The 18,375-nt window shown below is 50.9% G+C and overlaps 1 protein-coding gene across 1 annotated transcript in view; it reads right to left on the reverse strand.

Annotated features, from left to right (window-relative positions):
- Positions 1-18,375, reverse strand: part of FAM167A (family with sequence similarity 167 member A) — a 34,394-nt gene that overhangs the window by 9,500 nt on the left and 6,519 nt on the right. Inside the window, exon 2 of the mRNA XM_077779666.1 lies at positions 11,703-12,485. Within this exon, the coding sequence (XP_077635792.1) occupies positions 11,703-12,068 (366 nt within the window). The 5' untranslated portion in view covers positions 12,069-12,485. The remainder of the gene's footprint in view (positions 1-11,702; positions 12,486-18,375) is intronic.

The following is an 18,375-nucleotide window of genomic DNA, read 5'->3' on the forward strand; positions in this document are numbered from 1 at the left end:
GGGTTCTAGTTGGCTTTGAACTCAATGTTTCCTGATGCCAAAATTCACATGTTGAAGTCCTAATGCCCAATGTTATGGTATTTGGAGGTGAGAGGCCTTTCAGATGCGCTTAAGTCATGAGGGGTGAGCCCTCATGAATGGGATTAATGCTCTTATGAGAGAGTCCAGAGAGATCCCTCATCTCTTCCACCCCGTGAGGTCTTGGTGAGAAGTCTGTGACCCAGAAGAGCTCCCTCTTCTGACCATGCTGGTCCCCTGATCCTGGACTTGCAACCTGCAGACTGTGAGAATTAGATGTCTATTGTTTATAAGCTACCCGGTCTATGGTTTTTTGTTGTTGTAACACCAGGGGACTAAGACACAGGCCTAGATCAGCCCCTAAGAGGATAAGTGGGTCTGGGCAAGTGATGTGACCCTTATATGGAAAGGGGATGCCAATCACCTTCCCCTACCTGATAAGACTGCATCCTGGTCATGAGGTAGGCCTGGGAACTGTACACCTGAGAAGGGAAAGTTGCCAGGCTGGGAAGGACAAGCCCAGACTCACATGCCCACAGTCACCCCACACTCTATACCTTGGGGTCCTCTCTGCCTCCCCTCCCACTGTCTGTGCTGGGCCCTATACTCAAGAGGCTAATGGACAAGTCTTTCCTCTTCTTCAAACCTTTCAGAGGTACAACCAGCCTTCCTGGCTCCCTTGTTTTCTCCAGCTTCAGCTCTCCCATTCCGAGCCTCTTCTCCATGGCAGCCATGCTGGGTCCTTATTCCCTCCCCTAGAACCACTTTTTCCCATCCCATCATTCTTCAGGCAGAGCCCTTGCCCCCAAACCCTGCAGGCCAGATGATATTCCTCACCATGGGTGTCTCCTACCACAGTACCTACCTAAGGCATCCATTGTGTTTGTTTACTCATCTGTCTCCCCACCAGGTGGTAAAACACGAAGGAGAAATGAAGACTGTGTTCATCAGGCCCATCCCAGTGCTTGGTGCATAGCTCTGGTGCTCAAAAGCCATTTGTTGAATGAATGAATGAGTGAATCACTCACTCACTCAATGGGTGATACCTCCCCACAGCCAGGTTTTGATTTTCTACAGCTGGGACAATCCTGGGACAACAATTCTTGACTTTCTCACCCATGCTGCCCTCCAGGCCTTGGAGAGGCAGTGAGTAGAATGAACAGAGCATTGGCTCGTGGGTTCCAAGTCCTTCACTACTACTCACTAGTGGTGCAACTCTGGCCAAATTGCTCAAGCTGTCTGTGCTTCAATTTCCTTATCTGTGAAATGGGCACAGTAATAATATCCGCTCTGAGAATTCAATGAATAACACATATAGAAGGCGCTTTGTATAGGACATGAAGTTCTAGAAGTTTTAGTTCTACTTTGTCCCTTCTTCATAGTCACAATTGCAGGGCTCAGCATTTCGTTGTTTCCTGTATGACACTCATCTCTTCTACTTTTACAGGAATCCTTGGATGCGGAGGCCCTGTATCATTCTTCTTTGCTCTCCAACAAGGCCTGGAGCAGAGCCAGTCACCAAATCATGCCTCCCACCCGCATTGCAGATGATCACTTACACCTGGTGCCTGTGTTGTTCTTCACATATTAGCACAGCCTGGTGGGGCTAGTAGGGGACTATTAGCATCTTCATCACATGGCTTATCTGGGTTCACGGAGCTGGTAATAATGCCAAAGCACTTCAGGGTTTGAAATGGAGGCGGGGGACCCTCCCAGGCAGGGTGTCCTTAGCGTGGCAAGTGTGGGGCCTTCCCCAGCTTCCCAGCCACTGCCCTGGACAGTCAGCAGAGGCCTCGCTGGGCTGACAGCCAGTCCTAGAACTGTGTCGTTCACAGGGGCGCCTGGGTGGCTTAGTCGGTTAAGCGTCCGACTTTCGCTTAAGTCATGATCTCTCGGTTTGTGGGTTCGAGCCCCGCGTCGGGCTCTGTGCTGACTCCCAGCTCAGAGCCTGAAGCCTGTTTCAGGCTGTGACCCCCTCTCTCTCTGACCCTCCCCTGCTCACGCTGTCTCTCTCTCCCTCTCCTAGAAATAAAAAAAAAACAAAAACAAAAAACTGTGCCATTCACTCTTGGCTGCAGTGGGGCCTCCAGCCAGACTCCAGAGGGGCTGGCTTCCTTTCCTTTTTGGATCAAGATGCTCTGCTGGGGTGTCTCTGGGTGAGGGAGCTGACAGAGAGGAAACACCCTCTGCGGGGACTGTGTTCCTGCTCTTCCATGAACTCCTCACATTGCCTTCAGAACTTGTACCTACAGGAGCACTAAACCGTTCCAGGCAGGGATGGCACTTCCTGAAAAGATTGCTGGAGATCAGCTTTGGCTAAGAACAGTTGTCAACTGAATGAAGGGTGCCGAGGTGTCCTGGCATCCTTAGAGAGCCCTGAGAAGACTTATAGATTGCCAGTGTTGGGACTTCTAGACTTTTCCTGGGTTCTGGACTTCCTGGCTTGAAAACTGATGGAGTGGGAGTTTCATATCTGATGTCGAGCAACCCCACGAACTAGCCAGAAGCACACTGGCTGGCCACAAGTGATGGAGAGCTGCTGTGGGGACGAGAGCCCTGCGGAAGTGGGGCTTGTGTGAGTAACCAAGGCTCTCATGCACCTGTAGTTTCTATCTATAGATTCTCACAGTACCTTCAAGAGGAAGCGAAGCCAATCTATTCTCTACCCCACCTTCCAGGCAGGATTGAGGCCAGTTTGCTCTCCAAAGTCATTTCACACTCCATTACCCTGGAGCCTGCCTCCTTAAGAAGAACAGATGGTTTGGGCCTCACTTGCCTGGGGACCTCACAGCAGCCTGTGGCACTGGGGTGAACTCAGAACCCACCTCACAAGGGTATTTGCTGTGCCTTGGAGTATCTGGGACTCAACTCCCCCCATCACAGTCCAGAGTTGGGGCATGGGGGGATGCCCCCTCCCCCCCATGCCCCAGGGGCTTGGGAAGGTCACAGACTGGTGAGTACAGTGAACTACAGCCAGCAGTGGGCTTGGAGGCTGCAGGCAGAGTGTGAACTGAGAAGCAAGTAGGATGGAGAGGGCTGGGCGGGAGCCTGTGAGAGTTGACTGATGGGCACACTCACGGGATCTCTGCATATCTCCCTCCTTCATTGAAAAACGAGGGTGATCCGCCCTTTGGGTCCTTCCTTCTCTAGCATTCTGTGATCCTGTTCCTACTTCTAGCAAGCACTATTAGAACTAGCACCATGAGAGGAGTTTGGTCTTCCTCAGGCACCCATGCTCGTGGGCATGCCTGCCCTGGTTGGGGAGCGGTGCGGGATGCAGAGAAGCCAGAACTTCTCACTGGCTTTGGACTCTCCTTCTTCCCCGGCTCCTTAGTGGCCCATGGGCTCCGGCTGGCCCAGCAGCTGCGGGCTGTGGCTCCTGAGTGCCAGGCCCTTGGTGCAGACCTAGAAACCATTTCCACTGCCAAAGTGGAAGTCTCACTCAAGGCAGCTGAGCCTCTCTTATCACCTTTTCCTGGCATTGCCTGCTCACTGGCGGTGTGCCCAGGGACATGACCAACAACAGCCTTTGGGCAGTGCTCGGGTTTTTTTGGCCCTGGTGGCAGCTTGGGGACAGCGGTGGTTCCAGAAGCTTGTAAAATAATGCATCCCTCAGAAAGGGGCTGTTCAGCCTGGGCTTGAACAGTCTCTTCTGATCGTATGTGCCACCAGACCTGGCCTTTGTATTAGAATAATGAAGACTTCTCAGTGAGGGGGTGGGGGTGGAATTCTTGGAAAGAGTGCAAAATCAAGTAAACTTTCTTTCCGGGAGTTGAAAGAATATGTCGAAGGAGCATAAAACTTCATGAAATACAAAGTGCATTCATGCCCATTTGATCACAGGAGGAAATCTGTACTGTGTAGCAGCCATGCAAGGCAGGAGCTCTGAAGTCGGGCAGATCTGGGTCCAAACCCCTGCCCTGCCAGTGGATCTTGGCCAAATTACTTTACCTCAGTTTTCCCATCTGCAAAATGGGGATGGTGCCTACCTTAAAAGAGCACCGTGCATACGAAATGGTGTGATGGATATAAATGTGCGTGTTTAGTACATAGTACCTGACTACTACAGGAAGTCAGTAAGTGTTTGCTGCCCTTCCACCCCGTCCTGTTCATGTTCCCTTTACAACACTCGGCCAAGCAGGTATGTATTATCTCCGTTCCACCACAATAAAACCTAGGGCTAGGTTAATTGGTTTTCCTAAAGTCACACAGCTAGGATATAGTAGAACCCGACTGGAAGTCAAGTTTAGTTACACATTTTATGCTTTTCCCACTCCACCTGTGACTGGGTAGGGACACAGTTGCATCACAGCCAGCCGCAGGCACTTGTCAAGCTCCTGATACCACCCCAGATTTATGGAATCTGAATTTCCACAGAGGGTTGGGAAGGATCTATATTTTTAACAAACATCCTGGGGGCCTCTTCCAACAGTTACTACGCACTAACATATTGTACCTGGGAGGGTGCCCATCAGAGGAACTGGGTTTTAATTATTATAGGAAGAATGTGAATGGGAACTCAGGAGAAGCCTAATGTCAGTTATGCTGAAAGCCATGCATTCAGTTGCTGAAGAAGCTAGGGATCTGTGTATGTCCCTTTGGTTAATTTCGTGCACCGTAGCTCCCTAAAGCATTTTGAAACGAAATTTACTATACCTCCAGTATAGCTCTTGCCACACCGTGTCACTGTGTTCTGGGTCTGTCTCCTCCATAAAGGGGGGGCACCTCATAGAGAACCCTGTCCCCTTCACACTGGCCCCCGCCTTCACACAGCTCCTAAGGTCAGGCACTCAGTGGACTCTGGCTATCCTGGATGAACAGAGGATTGGATGAAGCGACCCCGCCTGTCTCTTACAGCCCAGGTCTTCTGCCTGGCTACTCTGGATGGGTACCACCAGGAAGCCTCTGCTTAGGTCCCCCTTTCCACTGAAAGACAGTCAAGGGAAGGAAAGAGGCAAGACTTGATTCTTGGAGTGGGGAGTTTCTGCGGATCCAGGCCTTACATTTCTCATCTCAGTCTAGGAGATTCTGTGCCTTTTTTAAAAAAGTCTGTAGATTACAAAATGAGGAATGTGTACCAATTACACAAGACAGACAGGAGCCCGGGACTTTTCCTTCTTTCGCCTTTTATGTTTAAATCTTTTTTCTTCCCAATTATTTGTAATACATTTCTTTTTTTTGGAAACTTCAGAAGCTACAGAAAAGTCCAAAGAGTAATACTGGCACCCAGAAGTAAAGATCATTGATGTTTTGTCCTATTTCCTTCATTGGTGCCTTAGTTTATAAATACTTTAATAACCACCGAAGGGCCAGTACGTGGCCAGGTTAACAGAACAGAATCTTTTCCTGCAGGATGTTCATGCCGAATGGCTGAAAGCCCCAAGCTACATGGAGAAGACTTAGAATCAGGCAAAGGAACTCTTACACTAGAAACTTCTTGCGACTCAGGGGCACCTGGGTGGCTCAGTCAGTTAAGCGTCTGACTTCAGCTCAGGTCATGATCTCGCAGTTCATGGGTTCAAGCCCTGCGCCGGGCTCTGTGCTGACAGCTAGCTCAGAGCCTGGAGCCTGTTTCAGATTCTGTACCTCCCTCTCTCTCTGACCCTCCCCTGCTCATGCGGTCTCTCTCTCTCAGAAATAAATAAAACATAAAAAAATAAAAAAAAAAAGAAACTTCTTGTGACTCAAATATGAGCTCAGACAGTACCTCTTTGGTAATAGCAAACTATTATCCTTATCAGGAAATGTCCACAGCTGCCCTAGGCTCTATTAAGGGTGGTTATGAGGCATTGCTAATAACTCTCTGTAACCCTTTACATGTGTCCTGTTTACATGTGTAATTAGCAGGGTTTGAAATATAGGCTCTCTGACAACTCCTGGTCCCACTGATTAGAGCACTGAACGTGAGTACCTATGTCTAGTACAAGGTAAGCAATCTGGGTCCTCCTCCAGGACATGAGGGTTTATGTCTTCATTTGGCCTTGTCCTTGCATATGACCTTGGGGTTAAGTCCCTTAACCTCTCTGATCTCAAGTTTATCATCTTTTTGAGCCTAAATCTTCTCTGTAAAATGGGACTAGCAAACACCTCCAAGCCTTCCCACAGGCTATTGTATGTAAAAGTGCCATGGGGACCATAACATGCTCCTGGATGTTCCCTAGAAGCATTATCGTGGCTTTACCTTCACGTTTCTCACTTCCGTGTCACCAGAAGTTGCTCGGTGAGTTTGAACTGCTGTTCGGCTGTATGGCTCAGCAGAAATGGACACTCTGAGCTTGTCGGCTGTGCCTGGGACACACTAGTCATGAGCTTGCCAAGCAGGCAGCACAGGCAAGAAAGGGTTAATCAAGAGAGGTTGAAATCAAGCTGTGGCCACAGAGGGGCCAGCTGAGTTCAGGTCCATGACCTCCTGCCACCTGCCACGGCAGGCCCTAGAATTATTAAAACTTGTCAGGTTCCTCTTCCCTTTTTCTAACAACCATAAACACCTTTCAGGGGGCTTTCTACAGGGATCAAACACCTGCAGGAAGCTGAAAGAAAAATATCTGTCACCACCCAAGGATTCTTGCCACGAAGACAACCCCTTAGGAAGCTGGAATGTTTTGCCTTGTTTTTAGTTTTGGCACCACACAGGCCAAGGGAAGATTTCTCCCTTTCTTTGCCTTTCAGGTTGGCAAGGGGAACATTTTAGCAGGGTTGAGGAGAGAAGGCAGAAAGGAGCGCCCCTTCTCTCCTTGTGCTACAAGCTCCGAGACCAAGCACCGTCAGAGGTCTGTGAAATGTGCTGAATCCCAGACTCAGCTAGGGAGCTGGGTCCCACAGCGTCAGGCTTGCGTTAGCTCACTCTTTCCTGAAGGATCGCCCCCACACTAGGCCACTTGGCCACCTAACGAGGCCTCCTCAGAGGTGAGACGCTGGAGGCTGGGACTTTCTGGCAACACGAACAGTCTGGAACCAGCAGAGATGCACTACGGCCACTTGACTGGCCTCTGAGTCAGTCTCCGGCAAACACACCTTTCCATAGCCAGAGGGCCACGGGGACCCTGCATACTTGGCGAGCCAGGGCCAGGCCTTCCTGGCTGGGGGGAGTAACACCAACGGGGTTTGAGGGTCTCCACCTTCCCTGTACCCTCCAACACAGGAGCCTGAAGGAAATGTCTACCCTAACTCCAGGTCCCCGGAGCATGTCAGGAGTGGCTTGTCATTTTCCCTGCGTGAAACTGGAGAGGAAGAGTGAACCCCCAGAGGAGTTCTTAGGATCCTTTCTTGCCTTGGAAATAAGATTCAGGCAGTCACTCTCTGCCTTTGAGCTGGCCTTGTAGGAGGCGGTGGGCAGACCAGCCTGTCCATCCAGACCCAGCACTGCCTGCCTCTAAAACAGTCACCATTGACAACAGGGTTGGGTTTATTAAATGCTCCTGGGACAGCCCTGAGGTGATCACAGGGCTGTCTGGGCCTGCCCTCTGCTGGGCACAAACTCACTACTGAGCCAAAACTTCCATCAGATTGAGGGTCTGGCATCATGTACTGAAAACCTCCACCTGAGTGACTGAATTGCAGATTTTGAGTCTGTTACCTTGGCCGTATAGAGCGAAAAGACAAATTTGCATCTGAGCCTGACAAACTGGCAGAGGAAGCCTGCCCAGGTATAGAGAAAACTTAATTCTCAGCTTAAAATAACACAAAGGTTATTTGAAACCACTTTCACTGGGTTCAGAAAACAGGTTAATTTTTAATGACATCTTCAGTGACCTGACAGATGATGAATGAGGAAAACAAATGGCATGGAGTTTGATGTTTTGATTGTTATTTTAAAAATCTGAGAATGGGTTTGTTGTTCAGACGTTGAACTCTCTTCAACAGTCGGAGGATTTTACAAGTTGCCTTTGTTACTATTTAATCCCTGAGGTGAAACAGGCAGAAGTGCACGTTCAAGGTGACCTGCCAGTCTGCATTTGAGGTGCTTTTGACCTCAGACATACAATCTGATGGAATCTGGTTCTTGGACAGCTCAGTGTGGGATGCTGGGACTTCCTTCTCGGGGGCCCTTTTACTGGCTGAGCCCCAAGCTGAACCGGTGGTTATAGCAGCAAGGCTATAACCAGAGCAAGGCTCTGGGTGCAGGCCTGGGGATCCCTGGGGCTTCCCTCTAAGGTCCTGTCTTGGTCCCCTGGCCTCAGTCTTGCATGCCTTTCAGTCCCTGGTTCTCCAAGTGTAGTCCGTGGATCAACAGTGTAGCATTATCTTGGAACTTGTTGGAAAATTGAAATCGTGGACCCCCATCCCGGACCGATAGGATCAGAATCTTCAGTTTAACAAGAGAGCCAGGAGATCTGCATGCACATTAATTTGGGAGTCACTGCCCTAAGAGGTACTCCCGAGTGATTTCTGGAGCACAAATGCGCCCCTGTCATTGCTCATTCAGCACGCCCAACTGGACTCTTTGGGGGAGGGCCCCCTCTCCTGCCTCATCTCCTGCCTCTCTCCCCTAGCCCGTTACTCTCAATGGTAAAGGCTGAGTTCAAGCTCTGGCTCTGCCACTTACTAGTCATATCATCCTAGGCAGGGCATCTGACTTCTATGAGCCTCACTTTACTCATCTGTAAAATGGAGACAGTAACAGCAATCACACGGGTCTGATGTAATGATGGAGTGAGGATTCTCATTGAATCTGGTTCTCCCCCTGCCCCCATTCCCATGCATTCTGCTGACTGTGGCATCTTTGTAAATGCACATTTTTAGGAATCACAGAGCAAAATCAATTGCCTTTGGCAGATACTATGTAGCATGGTGGCTAAGGAGAGCATGGACAATACAACCAGCTGGGCCAATGTTCACATTTCCACTCTCTCACTTATTGCTGCATTTCTCTCTGAGCCTCAGTTTTCTCCTCTGTAACATGGGGTTGGCAGGAAAATGATGTGACAATCCAGAGGTAAGTAATGCACGTGAAGTGTCTGGCACACAATGAACACTCAATGAGTGACAAATCTTGGTATTGTTATTATTACTATTATTACCCACCCCCATTAGCACAGAGAAATGGTGGGGAGGGTGGAAAATACCATGCAAATAAACTGTGCAACCACTCTCAAAAACGGCATGGAGTTTCCTCAAAGACTTAAAACTAGAACTCCCAACGACCTAAGATTGCAGTACTAGTTATTTACCCAAAGGATACAAACATACAGATTTGAAGGGGTACATGTACCCCGATGTTTATCATCATCAATAGCCAAATTATAGAAACAGCCCAAGTGTCCACTGACTGATGAATGGATAAAGAAGAGATGGTGTGTATATACAATGGAATGTTTCTAAGCCATAAAAAAGAATGAAATTTTGCCATTTGCAATGATGTGAATGGAGCTAGAGAGCATAATGCTGAATGAAATAAGTCAATCAGAGACAGACAAATAACTGTAGGATTTCACTCATATCTGGAGTTTAAGAAACAAAACAAACAAAAAAAGGAAAAAAGAAGAGAGAGAGAGAGAGGCAAACCAAAAAACAGACTCTTAACTATGGAAAACAAACTGATGGTTACCAGAGCGGGGTGGAGGGAATTGGTTAAATAAATAAGTGATGGGGGTCAAGGAAGATGCTGTGATGAGCGCTGGGTGTTGTATGGAAGTGTTGAATCACCAGATTCTACACTGAAACTAATATTACACTGTATACTAATTAGCTGGAATTTTAATAAAAACTAAATAAAGCCCCCTACTACACTGTATATTTAAAAAAAAAAAAAAAAGGAAAAAGAAAATACCGCAAATATAAAGCACTATTTAGTGCTGATATCCTCTGTACTTATTTAAGACAGCCTTCGGCAGCTAAGTTAGTTCTGTCATTTAGCGCTTCTCTCTCTGCCTACAGGGCATTGCTGTCTACATCACCATAGTTGTCCTTGACCTGCCTCCTCTCAGCACAGTCTGGCTAGAGCACTCATGCTATGTGGTTTGCAATGGCTGGGCAAGAGAAACACGCACAGCCTGCTGATCTACAGCAATGCTTTTCAACCAAGGCTGCAGTTTGGAAGCACCCGGGGAGCTTTAAAATCTACTGATGCCTGGATCCTGCCCCCCTGACATTCATTTGATTGAGTTGAGGTGTGTCTAGGTTCTGGGACCTTTCAAGCCTTCCCAGTTGACTCTAACACACAGCTGCGGTTGAGAGACACTTCTATCATCTAGAGGATGAGGAAGACAAGTTCTAGAGGACTCCCTCCTGGTTTACACACAGGGGATTCCTTCTCTAATCTCCACCCCAAAGGGGGGCCCACAAGGACTGCTGAATTTAGTTAGAAAGCAAAAGCCTCCACTCCCAGGAGCAATAAAACCTCAAATGGACCCAAAGCCAAGTAATTGAATCCTTGATTGATGGGGATATTTTTGTTCTCTTTATGAAAACAAATGAAAGCAGGTCAGCCTCAGGAATTTAAAGAACAGCTTCCAGGGGCNTGTGAACCCACAGGGGCCCTGTCTTCTGCACAAGCCAACTTACACTCCAGTTACTAAAGACAGACACAGTCGAATGGTGTGTTTGAGAAGCAGTTTCATCATTAAAGCTTGAAAGCAAAAATGATCTCCAATTAATCAGACACCTGAGTCCCTGATCCTCCCTTCCCCCCACCCCAATTATTCCATGAGGAATTCTAGGCCCCAGTGGGGATTTATTTTTCAGGACTTTGCTGAACAAACCAAGGAGGCCTCCGCCTACCCTGTTGACACAAGAGTTATGAGTGGCTCTGGAAGGCACTTGGCCTTTGGGTGCTGGCTCACCTGTGGGCAGAGTGGCCTGACTGGACAGGTGTGGCCTGGGCCACAGGTGATGAGGAGGCGCAGGAGTTGAGATTATGGGGATGATTAGCATCATGCCTGGACCAATGATTCTCCCCTAGGCTATGGGCACAAAGCTTTGAACGCCCATCCCCTTCCTCATCTGCTGAGAGATTCCACTCATGGGAGCCTGCTGTGCCCGTGGGCAGAGAAAAGATCAGGTTGTGAACCCCCCAAACATACCTGTTGCTCATGCTCATTCCCCCTGCCCCACCCCCGTCCTGACTTCTGGGCAGATTCCCACTCAGCCTCTGGGGGTGGGGGAGGTGGGCAGCCCAAGGTTTTCACCGCAGGCCTGATCAGCCACACCACTGGCTGGGCACAGCTCAGTATGAACAGAGCACCTTGGGCTGAACCTGAGCTACTCACAACAGTCCCCCAGCCGCACAGTGTGCCCGCACAGCCCTGCGCCCCAGCACAGCGCCCAGGTAGACCTCTGCTTGCTGAGGAGTCCCCTCAGGAGCCACCAGCAGTAGGCTGGATGGAGGCTGGGAGGGTTTGAGACAGGAGGGGCATCCCACTCCAGGAACACCCTTAGCGGTCCAGGGATGAGAGTATGAGACTCTACTCCAGGAGGGCACTGGAGGAGGAGGGGGCAGAACACACTTGCTTCCTCCATCAGTACCTGTGATGAGGGGCTGATTGGCACGTGGACCTCATGCAACCACACAGTAATGAGGTGTACCCTTGATAATAGGAAAACGGACAGATATGCAATTGGGAGGGATGGAGATGGGGGGGGGGAGAGACAGAGAGAGATAAGGAGAGACACAGAGAGAGGAGAGAGTGACAGACCGAGAGAGAGAGGCATCTTTTCTGGGGATTCTTGGAAGAGCAGCCACTTACCAGTTCTTTCCTGAGCCAGGCTATCGCTTCGTCGATACTTTCAAAGCCTTCCAGCTTGCCAGTGGGCTGGGGCCCAGTGGCCCGGCTGGCACCCCCGTTAGGTGGGGCTTGCTGCCTGGGCTCTCTCCTGGGGGATGAGGGCTCCTCCTCCCCACACTCCCCCTGCTCAGCAGCTGACCTCGGGAAAGGCCACGTCTGCTCCTCCAGCCTGGCCTGCCATTCCAAGTAGGAGGGTCTTCGGGTCTCCAGCCTCAGTTTCTCTGTGAGGGCCTTCAGGCTCCTGAGGTGGTCGTCAGGAGGCGGGGTGGCTCCGGGCTCTTCTTCCCCACCTACCACTTCTTCTACTTGGATCTGGGGCACAGACATTCTAGAGTCTGTTGGGGGAGCCAGACATGAGAGGTGGGGGGTGTGTGCTGTGGAAACCTTGGTGGGTGGCAAGGCTGGGTCCCACTCTGGAATGATCTCATCCAGCTGGGGTCAAGGCTCCTGAGGGCATCGCTGGGAAGTGAGAAGCTCCCGGAGCCGAGAGGGACCGCGAAGGAACCCCACTGGGCGCCCTCCGGTGCAGCTGTGGATTTAAGATTCTTCCTGGAGTCCTGCGGCTGCCATGCTTCACAAAAGGCAGGAACAGACAAGTGGGAGCAGGAATGTTTGGGGGGCAGATTTGCCAAGATCTGTCAGTCCTGGAGGCACAGGCGGATCAGAGAGTGGCAGGGACGTGGGACTGAGCTACCTCCTCAGGGGGAAAGGCAGGCGGCAAGCAGCTGCTGCTGGTGGGAGGCCCTGTAGGAAGGATGAAATGATGTCAGTGCTAGTCCCTCCCCTGGCAGGAAGCCTGCCACATTCCTGAGCTCCTCAGGAGGGGAAACTGAGGCTCAGAGAGGTTAGGGGACAGGGCTGCTGATTACTCGCTCGGGACTAGAAGTGAGGCAACTTCAACGCCTTAACTCAATGTAGAGAAGTTAATAATAAATCAATGTTCTGTACGGTGTTTCACCACTTATGACCTGACTCTACCTCCATTATCTCCTGTGATCCTCATGGCAAGTCTGCAGTTACTTCTTCGTGTCCCCGTGCTACACGCCAGGAAGCTGAGTCTCTGAGAGACTGTATGACTCACCAGAGAGCTCCTGGGAGTTAGCAAGGACAAGGCTGGGTGGTCAGATGGTGAAGGCTCAGGTCTCCCCTCTGGACAACAGCCACCTGTCGGTCCCTCGGCGGACACAGCGAGGCCGGCTCCAGGACGCTGACCCCGCCCACCCGGCCCCCCACCCAGGGGCTCTTGCAGGTCTTCCTGCACACTCTCGGCTTCGTCCTCCAAGAACAATACCTTACCTCACCTCTTCAGAGGAGGAAGCAAATAAACCTGCAGCCGCTGAGGGAAGAGCCGACCTCCCTCAAGGAGGATTATTAAACCGAGCAAGGCTTGTGACTCACCGTTCTAGAAAGATGGGTCTCATTCACCTAAAATGCCCACACTGCAGAGCCTTATGGGCAAGGGCTGTGGCTCTGGAATCCACTTTGGCCTTCCCAACTCTGGAGAGGTGGTCTGAGCCTAGGCTCTTGCCTCCTGTCAGAGGCAGAGTAGGGAAGTCACCAGGCATCAGAGTGAGGCCCCAGTCTCCCAGCAGCATCCCTGCACCCAGGGGGTCCCAGCAAGTGGAGACGGGTTCATCAGGGCAGGACATTTAACTTGGACCCGGGAGAGAAATCCTTGGTTCTCAGGGGGAGTTTTAAAAACGTATGCAGAGGGCATGCAGAGAAAGAATGAACTGGCATGGAACGATGTCCAAGGCAAAGCTTACATGGAAAAAACGACGAGACATTCATAGTCTGGAGAGTACACTGTTGGTGTGGAAAACGAAGGGAAGGAACAGATTTTTTACTGACTTGTGTGTTCCTAAAAAGATTTCTGCAAGGAGAAAAACTAAAACAGAGTTGTGATTACTTGTCTGGATGATGGGAACCGGGCACAGGGTGTGTGAGGGCAGGCACAGGAGGAGGCAGAGAATTGGGGAGGGGGAAATAAAAATACAGGCTTGGTCCCCCAGGAGGTCCATGGGGATCCTTTCCCATCCAGCAATGGAGATCCTTAAGGCGTTTGGGGCGCCCAGGGGGGCTTAGTCAGTTAAGTGTCCTACTTCGACTCAGGTCATGATCTCACGATTCGTGAGTCCAAGCCCTGCATCAGGCTCTCCACTCCCCGCTCAGAGCCTGCTTTGGATCCTCTGTCCCCTCCTCCTCTCTGCCCCTCACCTGCTCATTCTCCCTGTCCCTGTCCCTCTCTCTCTCTCTCTCTCTCTCTCAAAAAGAAATCAACATTAAAAAAAAAAGAAATCAACATTAAAAAAGAAGAAGAAGAAGAAGAGAGCTTGCTGTCTTTCTGGACTGTTTCTACAGTCCCCACCTGCAGCGTGAGGTGCAGCCTGGTCCCCATTTTGGGACATCCCTGAGGAATGAGGAGAAATATTCTACCCCAACTAATGGCAGAGAAACCCAGTTCTCACCTCTAAGCACACTGTTGAGAATCTCCTGAGGAACTTCCACAAAAATATTCCCAGGACCCACTCCTAGAGGTTCTGGGCTGGGACTCAGGCATCAGCATGTGAGTGAGTGGCCAGGGTCGAGAACCACTGGTCTTGAGAAAGAAACACTAAGCTAAGGTTTAGATGGCCTAGCTGTAGGTGCTGTCAGGCTTGCCGAGCCTCAGTTTACTTGCCTATAAAATGGGGGTGATAATAGCCATCTCCTAGGTGTGGGGGATTGGCGGAACTAAGTTTTGTTCGCACTTTCTGCAGGTTTAGCATGCTCTGCCAATGCGGGCGTTCTCGAAGGGTGTGTCTGAGCAGCCTTGAGGTCACACAGACTTCTTTAGAATCTCTCCAAATCTAAAGACCCATTAGCAGCCCCTCCCAGGCGCCTCTGCCTCTTTGCAGAGGTGCCAGGGTCTGTTCTGAGTGTGCCTCGGGGCGGCTCTACCTTACAGAACTTCTTTCCACTGACAGGGGAGCTCTGATTATTTCCAGTGATGATTTTTGGAGAGGATCTAATTGCAGACAAACCATGAGCAGCGCTCCCCACACTACAGCTGTGTGAGCTGATGACATAGATTCCAAGTCCCCTTTTCTTTCCCTGAGCTGGCTGCACAGTCACAACAGAGGGCAGGGGCATCTGTGGCCAGAGGGAGAACCCATAAGGGGAGGGTCTTCCCTTTGGGGTGGGAAACAGCCAGCACTCGATGACTTTATGGGGCTGCCTCTAAGGGCAGGGGGAGTTTATTTTAATTGGTGGTTTTCAAAGCAATCCAGAAAAGGCCTGTGTAGACAGTGTCAGAATGACTTGGAGGCATCAAGAGGAGCGCCAATGCACTGAGTCAGCTAATGATGACCCTCTGATCCTCTGAGCTTAGGGAGTGTGTGAAAGCACTCGTGCATGTGCATCCTCTCCCGCAAGCCTCACAGTGGCCCTGAGGATCAGGTGGTATCACCCTGTTTCACGAATGAGAAAATCGAGGCTGGGAGGGATGGAGTGAGTCACCCATGACCACAGACAGTCCCCAGCAGCGGGGCTTGGGCACAGCCTTCTGACTCTGGTCTGCCTCTCCACTCCAGAGGGTGTGGGCCTTGGGGTTAGACTCCCATGGGGCCCAGTTCTGTGATCTTGGGCCTGTCACGTCACAACCGCTCTGTGTTTCTGTGTCCTCTTCTAAGAAGTGGGGGCAACCAGGACCGTCTACGTAATTTGTTGGGCTTGGCACAAAATGAAAATGCAGAGCTTCTTGTTAAAAAGTACTGAGAATTTCAGGGCGCCTGAGTGGCTCAGTCAGTTGGGCGACTGACTTCGACTCAGGTCATGATCTCACGGTTCGTGGGTTCGAGTCAGCTAGCTCAGGGCCTGGAGCCTGCTTCAGATTCTGTGTCTCCCTCTCTCTCTGTCCCTCCCCAACTCATGCTCTGTTTCTCTCTGTCTCAAAAATAAATACACATAAAAAAAAAAAGTACTAAGAATTTCACGATGGTAACAGGAGAGCATTAACACAAGCTTGGGCTCAGTCTGGCTGCCTGGGTTCCTTGCTCATGAGGCCTGCCCTGGGGGGAATAATTCCCACTTCCTGGGTCATTTCAAGGACTAAAGTAACAAATACTGAGCCCTTCAGGGTACCTGCTATAAAGTAAGCCATAGACAAAGTTATACCTTAAAAAATATTCTTCTTCTTCTTCTTTTTTAATGTTTATTTATTTTTGAAGAGAGAGACAGAGACAGAGCACAAATGAGGATGGGCAGAGAGAGCAGGACACAGAATCTGAAGCAGACTCCAGGCTCCGTGCTGTCAGCACAGAGCCCATTACAGGGCTCAAACCCAGGAACCTTGATATCATGACCTGAGCTGAAGTTGGACACCTAACTGACTGAGCCACCCAGGAGCCACCCCCCCACCAAATATTATTCTTAAGATGATGAAAGCTATCAGTGCTACATCAGTCAGATCACCAGATAAGGCCACTCGGGGCTGCACTGAGCAGTCACTCTGTTGGTGCCTGACCTGCCAGGTGGCCTGAGCCACTCCCTGCACCCTACATCCTTCCCTGGAAGCTGACTGAGATGAAGTCAGTTGACCCCACCTCCCCCCAGATGCTCAGGTCTCCCACTCAGGTCCTCATCATGCACAGGTGACTAGCAGGTCTGCCATGGGGAGGAGAAAAACAGCCCAGCTTGGGAAAACACCATTCTATATCCCCACTCCCTTCCCTCCCTGCTCATATTTGGAACACCCCTGTCCACAGCTCAGGATTCCAGGGGGGATCCAGCCTTGACAGTGTGTTATCCACATGATAAGAGCAAGGGCAAGGGGCCGAATGCTTCAGCTCTGGTCCCAGATCTGCTACCCATAAACCCAGTGCTGAGGCTCAGCTCTCTCCTCTCGGCCTCACTCTCCTCTGTACAAAGGTGTTTCCTACCCCAACCAGCCTTATGAGGATGCTGTCAGGATGGGCTGGGTCGTACATGAAAGCTCTCTGCAACCTTTGAAGAGCTGTACCCACCTGAGATATTATTATCATTGAGGCATGTGTGGGGTCTGGAGAGGTCTGAGTCAGGGACTCACCCTGGGATTGCTACATCCCTGTCGCATGTAGCAGGCAGGGACGGAGCCCCAGACTGCTTCCCATGGCCCCCAGCACCAGGTGGTGAGGATTTGCTGAAACTGGATCTGTTCTCTGTTCTCCTGGTCATCAGACAGTGTCCCAGGGAGTGCACCCTCTGGATGCCCTGGTGCCTGAGATCCCCATATGAGGCTGTTCCCTCCCCTCCAGCTGGGCTGCCAGGAGCTGAGGGAAAGTCACCCACTCAAGTGGCTTGAGGGAAGTGGGCACTCTAACCTAAGTCCTTCCTGCTCCGAGGAGCACAGTTTCTCTCACTCTGAGCTTCGCAAAGGCAGATAGCCCGAGGAGGGGGAAAGCCAGAGGATGCACCCAGAAAACCAAGGCCAGACCCTAACCCCACCAGGCGCAAGCGTGCCTTGCCAGGAGGGCCACGTGGCTACAGGGGGACACGAAACTCCCGCAGCAGGGGACAAGCCTCAGGGGCGCATCGGCCTTTTTGTGGCGGCGACACACCAGCGCCAGGCGGGGACTTACACGGCACAGGAAGGCCACTGCTCAAATACGCTCCTGGCTCACTCTGGCCCACCGTGGCTGTCGCAAAGGAGGCCGTGCCAGCCGTGAGATAATTCCTGGGCGGCCGGAGGAGCCAGGTGGGTGCAGCTCTGTCATTCAGCCAATTATGACCTTGTCTCCTTATGACCTAATCTGTTTACTTGGACAGCTTTCAAACCCACTTCCTAGATGGATTCTGTGGGCAGGGAAGGGTGCAGGGGCTGCTAGCCCACTCCTTCTGTCTCTGTCTCTCCCAAGGGTGAAGGCAGTATGAGCCTGGTAGTGTGGCGGCTCTCACTCCTTACTGCTCTCCGTTCTAAGAAGCCCAGAAGCCACCCTCTCCCTGTCTGGATCCCCAGGCTCGTGCCTGCCCCTTCCGTGCTGGAGTTCTTCCCTAGAACTGTTTCATTGCTTCTCCACCGTATGCAAGTTTTCCAACACCCCTGTGACACTGAGTACCACGCTGCCTCGCACCCTCATTGCTTCATACAGCCTGTTCCTTCAGCCTGGAACAACCTTCCCTCCCTTCTACCCCTCATTTCTCAGGGGTTTTCTTTTTCCATAAGTTTTCCTTGACTTGCCCGAGCTGAGTGTGCCTGGGATGCAAGGAGAGCGTATCAGAGAAACAATTATGTCATCACAACAATATGAGCTGACACTTACTCAGAGCAGACCACGCCAGGCATTGTTCTAAGAGCTGTACATGTACAAACACACTTAATCCTCACAGCAAGGACTAGCCTGGTCTCCATTCCACAGATGAGGAGACTGAGGCACAGTGAGGTTGAAGAGCTTGCCCGGGTTCACAGGACTAAGGAAGGGGATTTAACCTCTGCGGTACAGCTCCAGGCTGGCTCACAACCCAGCCATAACACTTCTACAAGACACTTTCCTGATGGTTCCTCTACCGGACCCTCAGCTTCATGAGGGTGAGAACCAGGCTTTGTATCCTGGAACAGCAGCACTTCACACCATGCTGCTCTCACTAGACATTTGTGGAATGAACCAACCAAAAGATT

This window comes from Crocuta crocuta, unplaced genomic scaffold (genome assembly GCF_008692635.1).
Source record: "Crocuta crocuta isolate KB4526 unplaced genomic scaffold, BGI_CrCroc_1.0 scaffold158, whole genome shotgun sequence".
In the NCBI taxonomy this organism is placed as follows: Eukaryota; Metazoa; Chordata; class Mammalia; order Carnivora; family Hyaenidae; genus Crocuta; species Crocuta crocuta.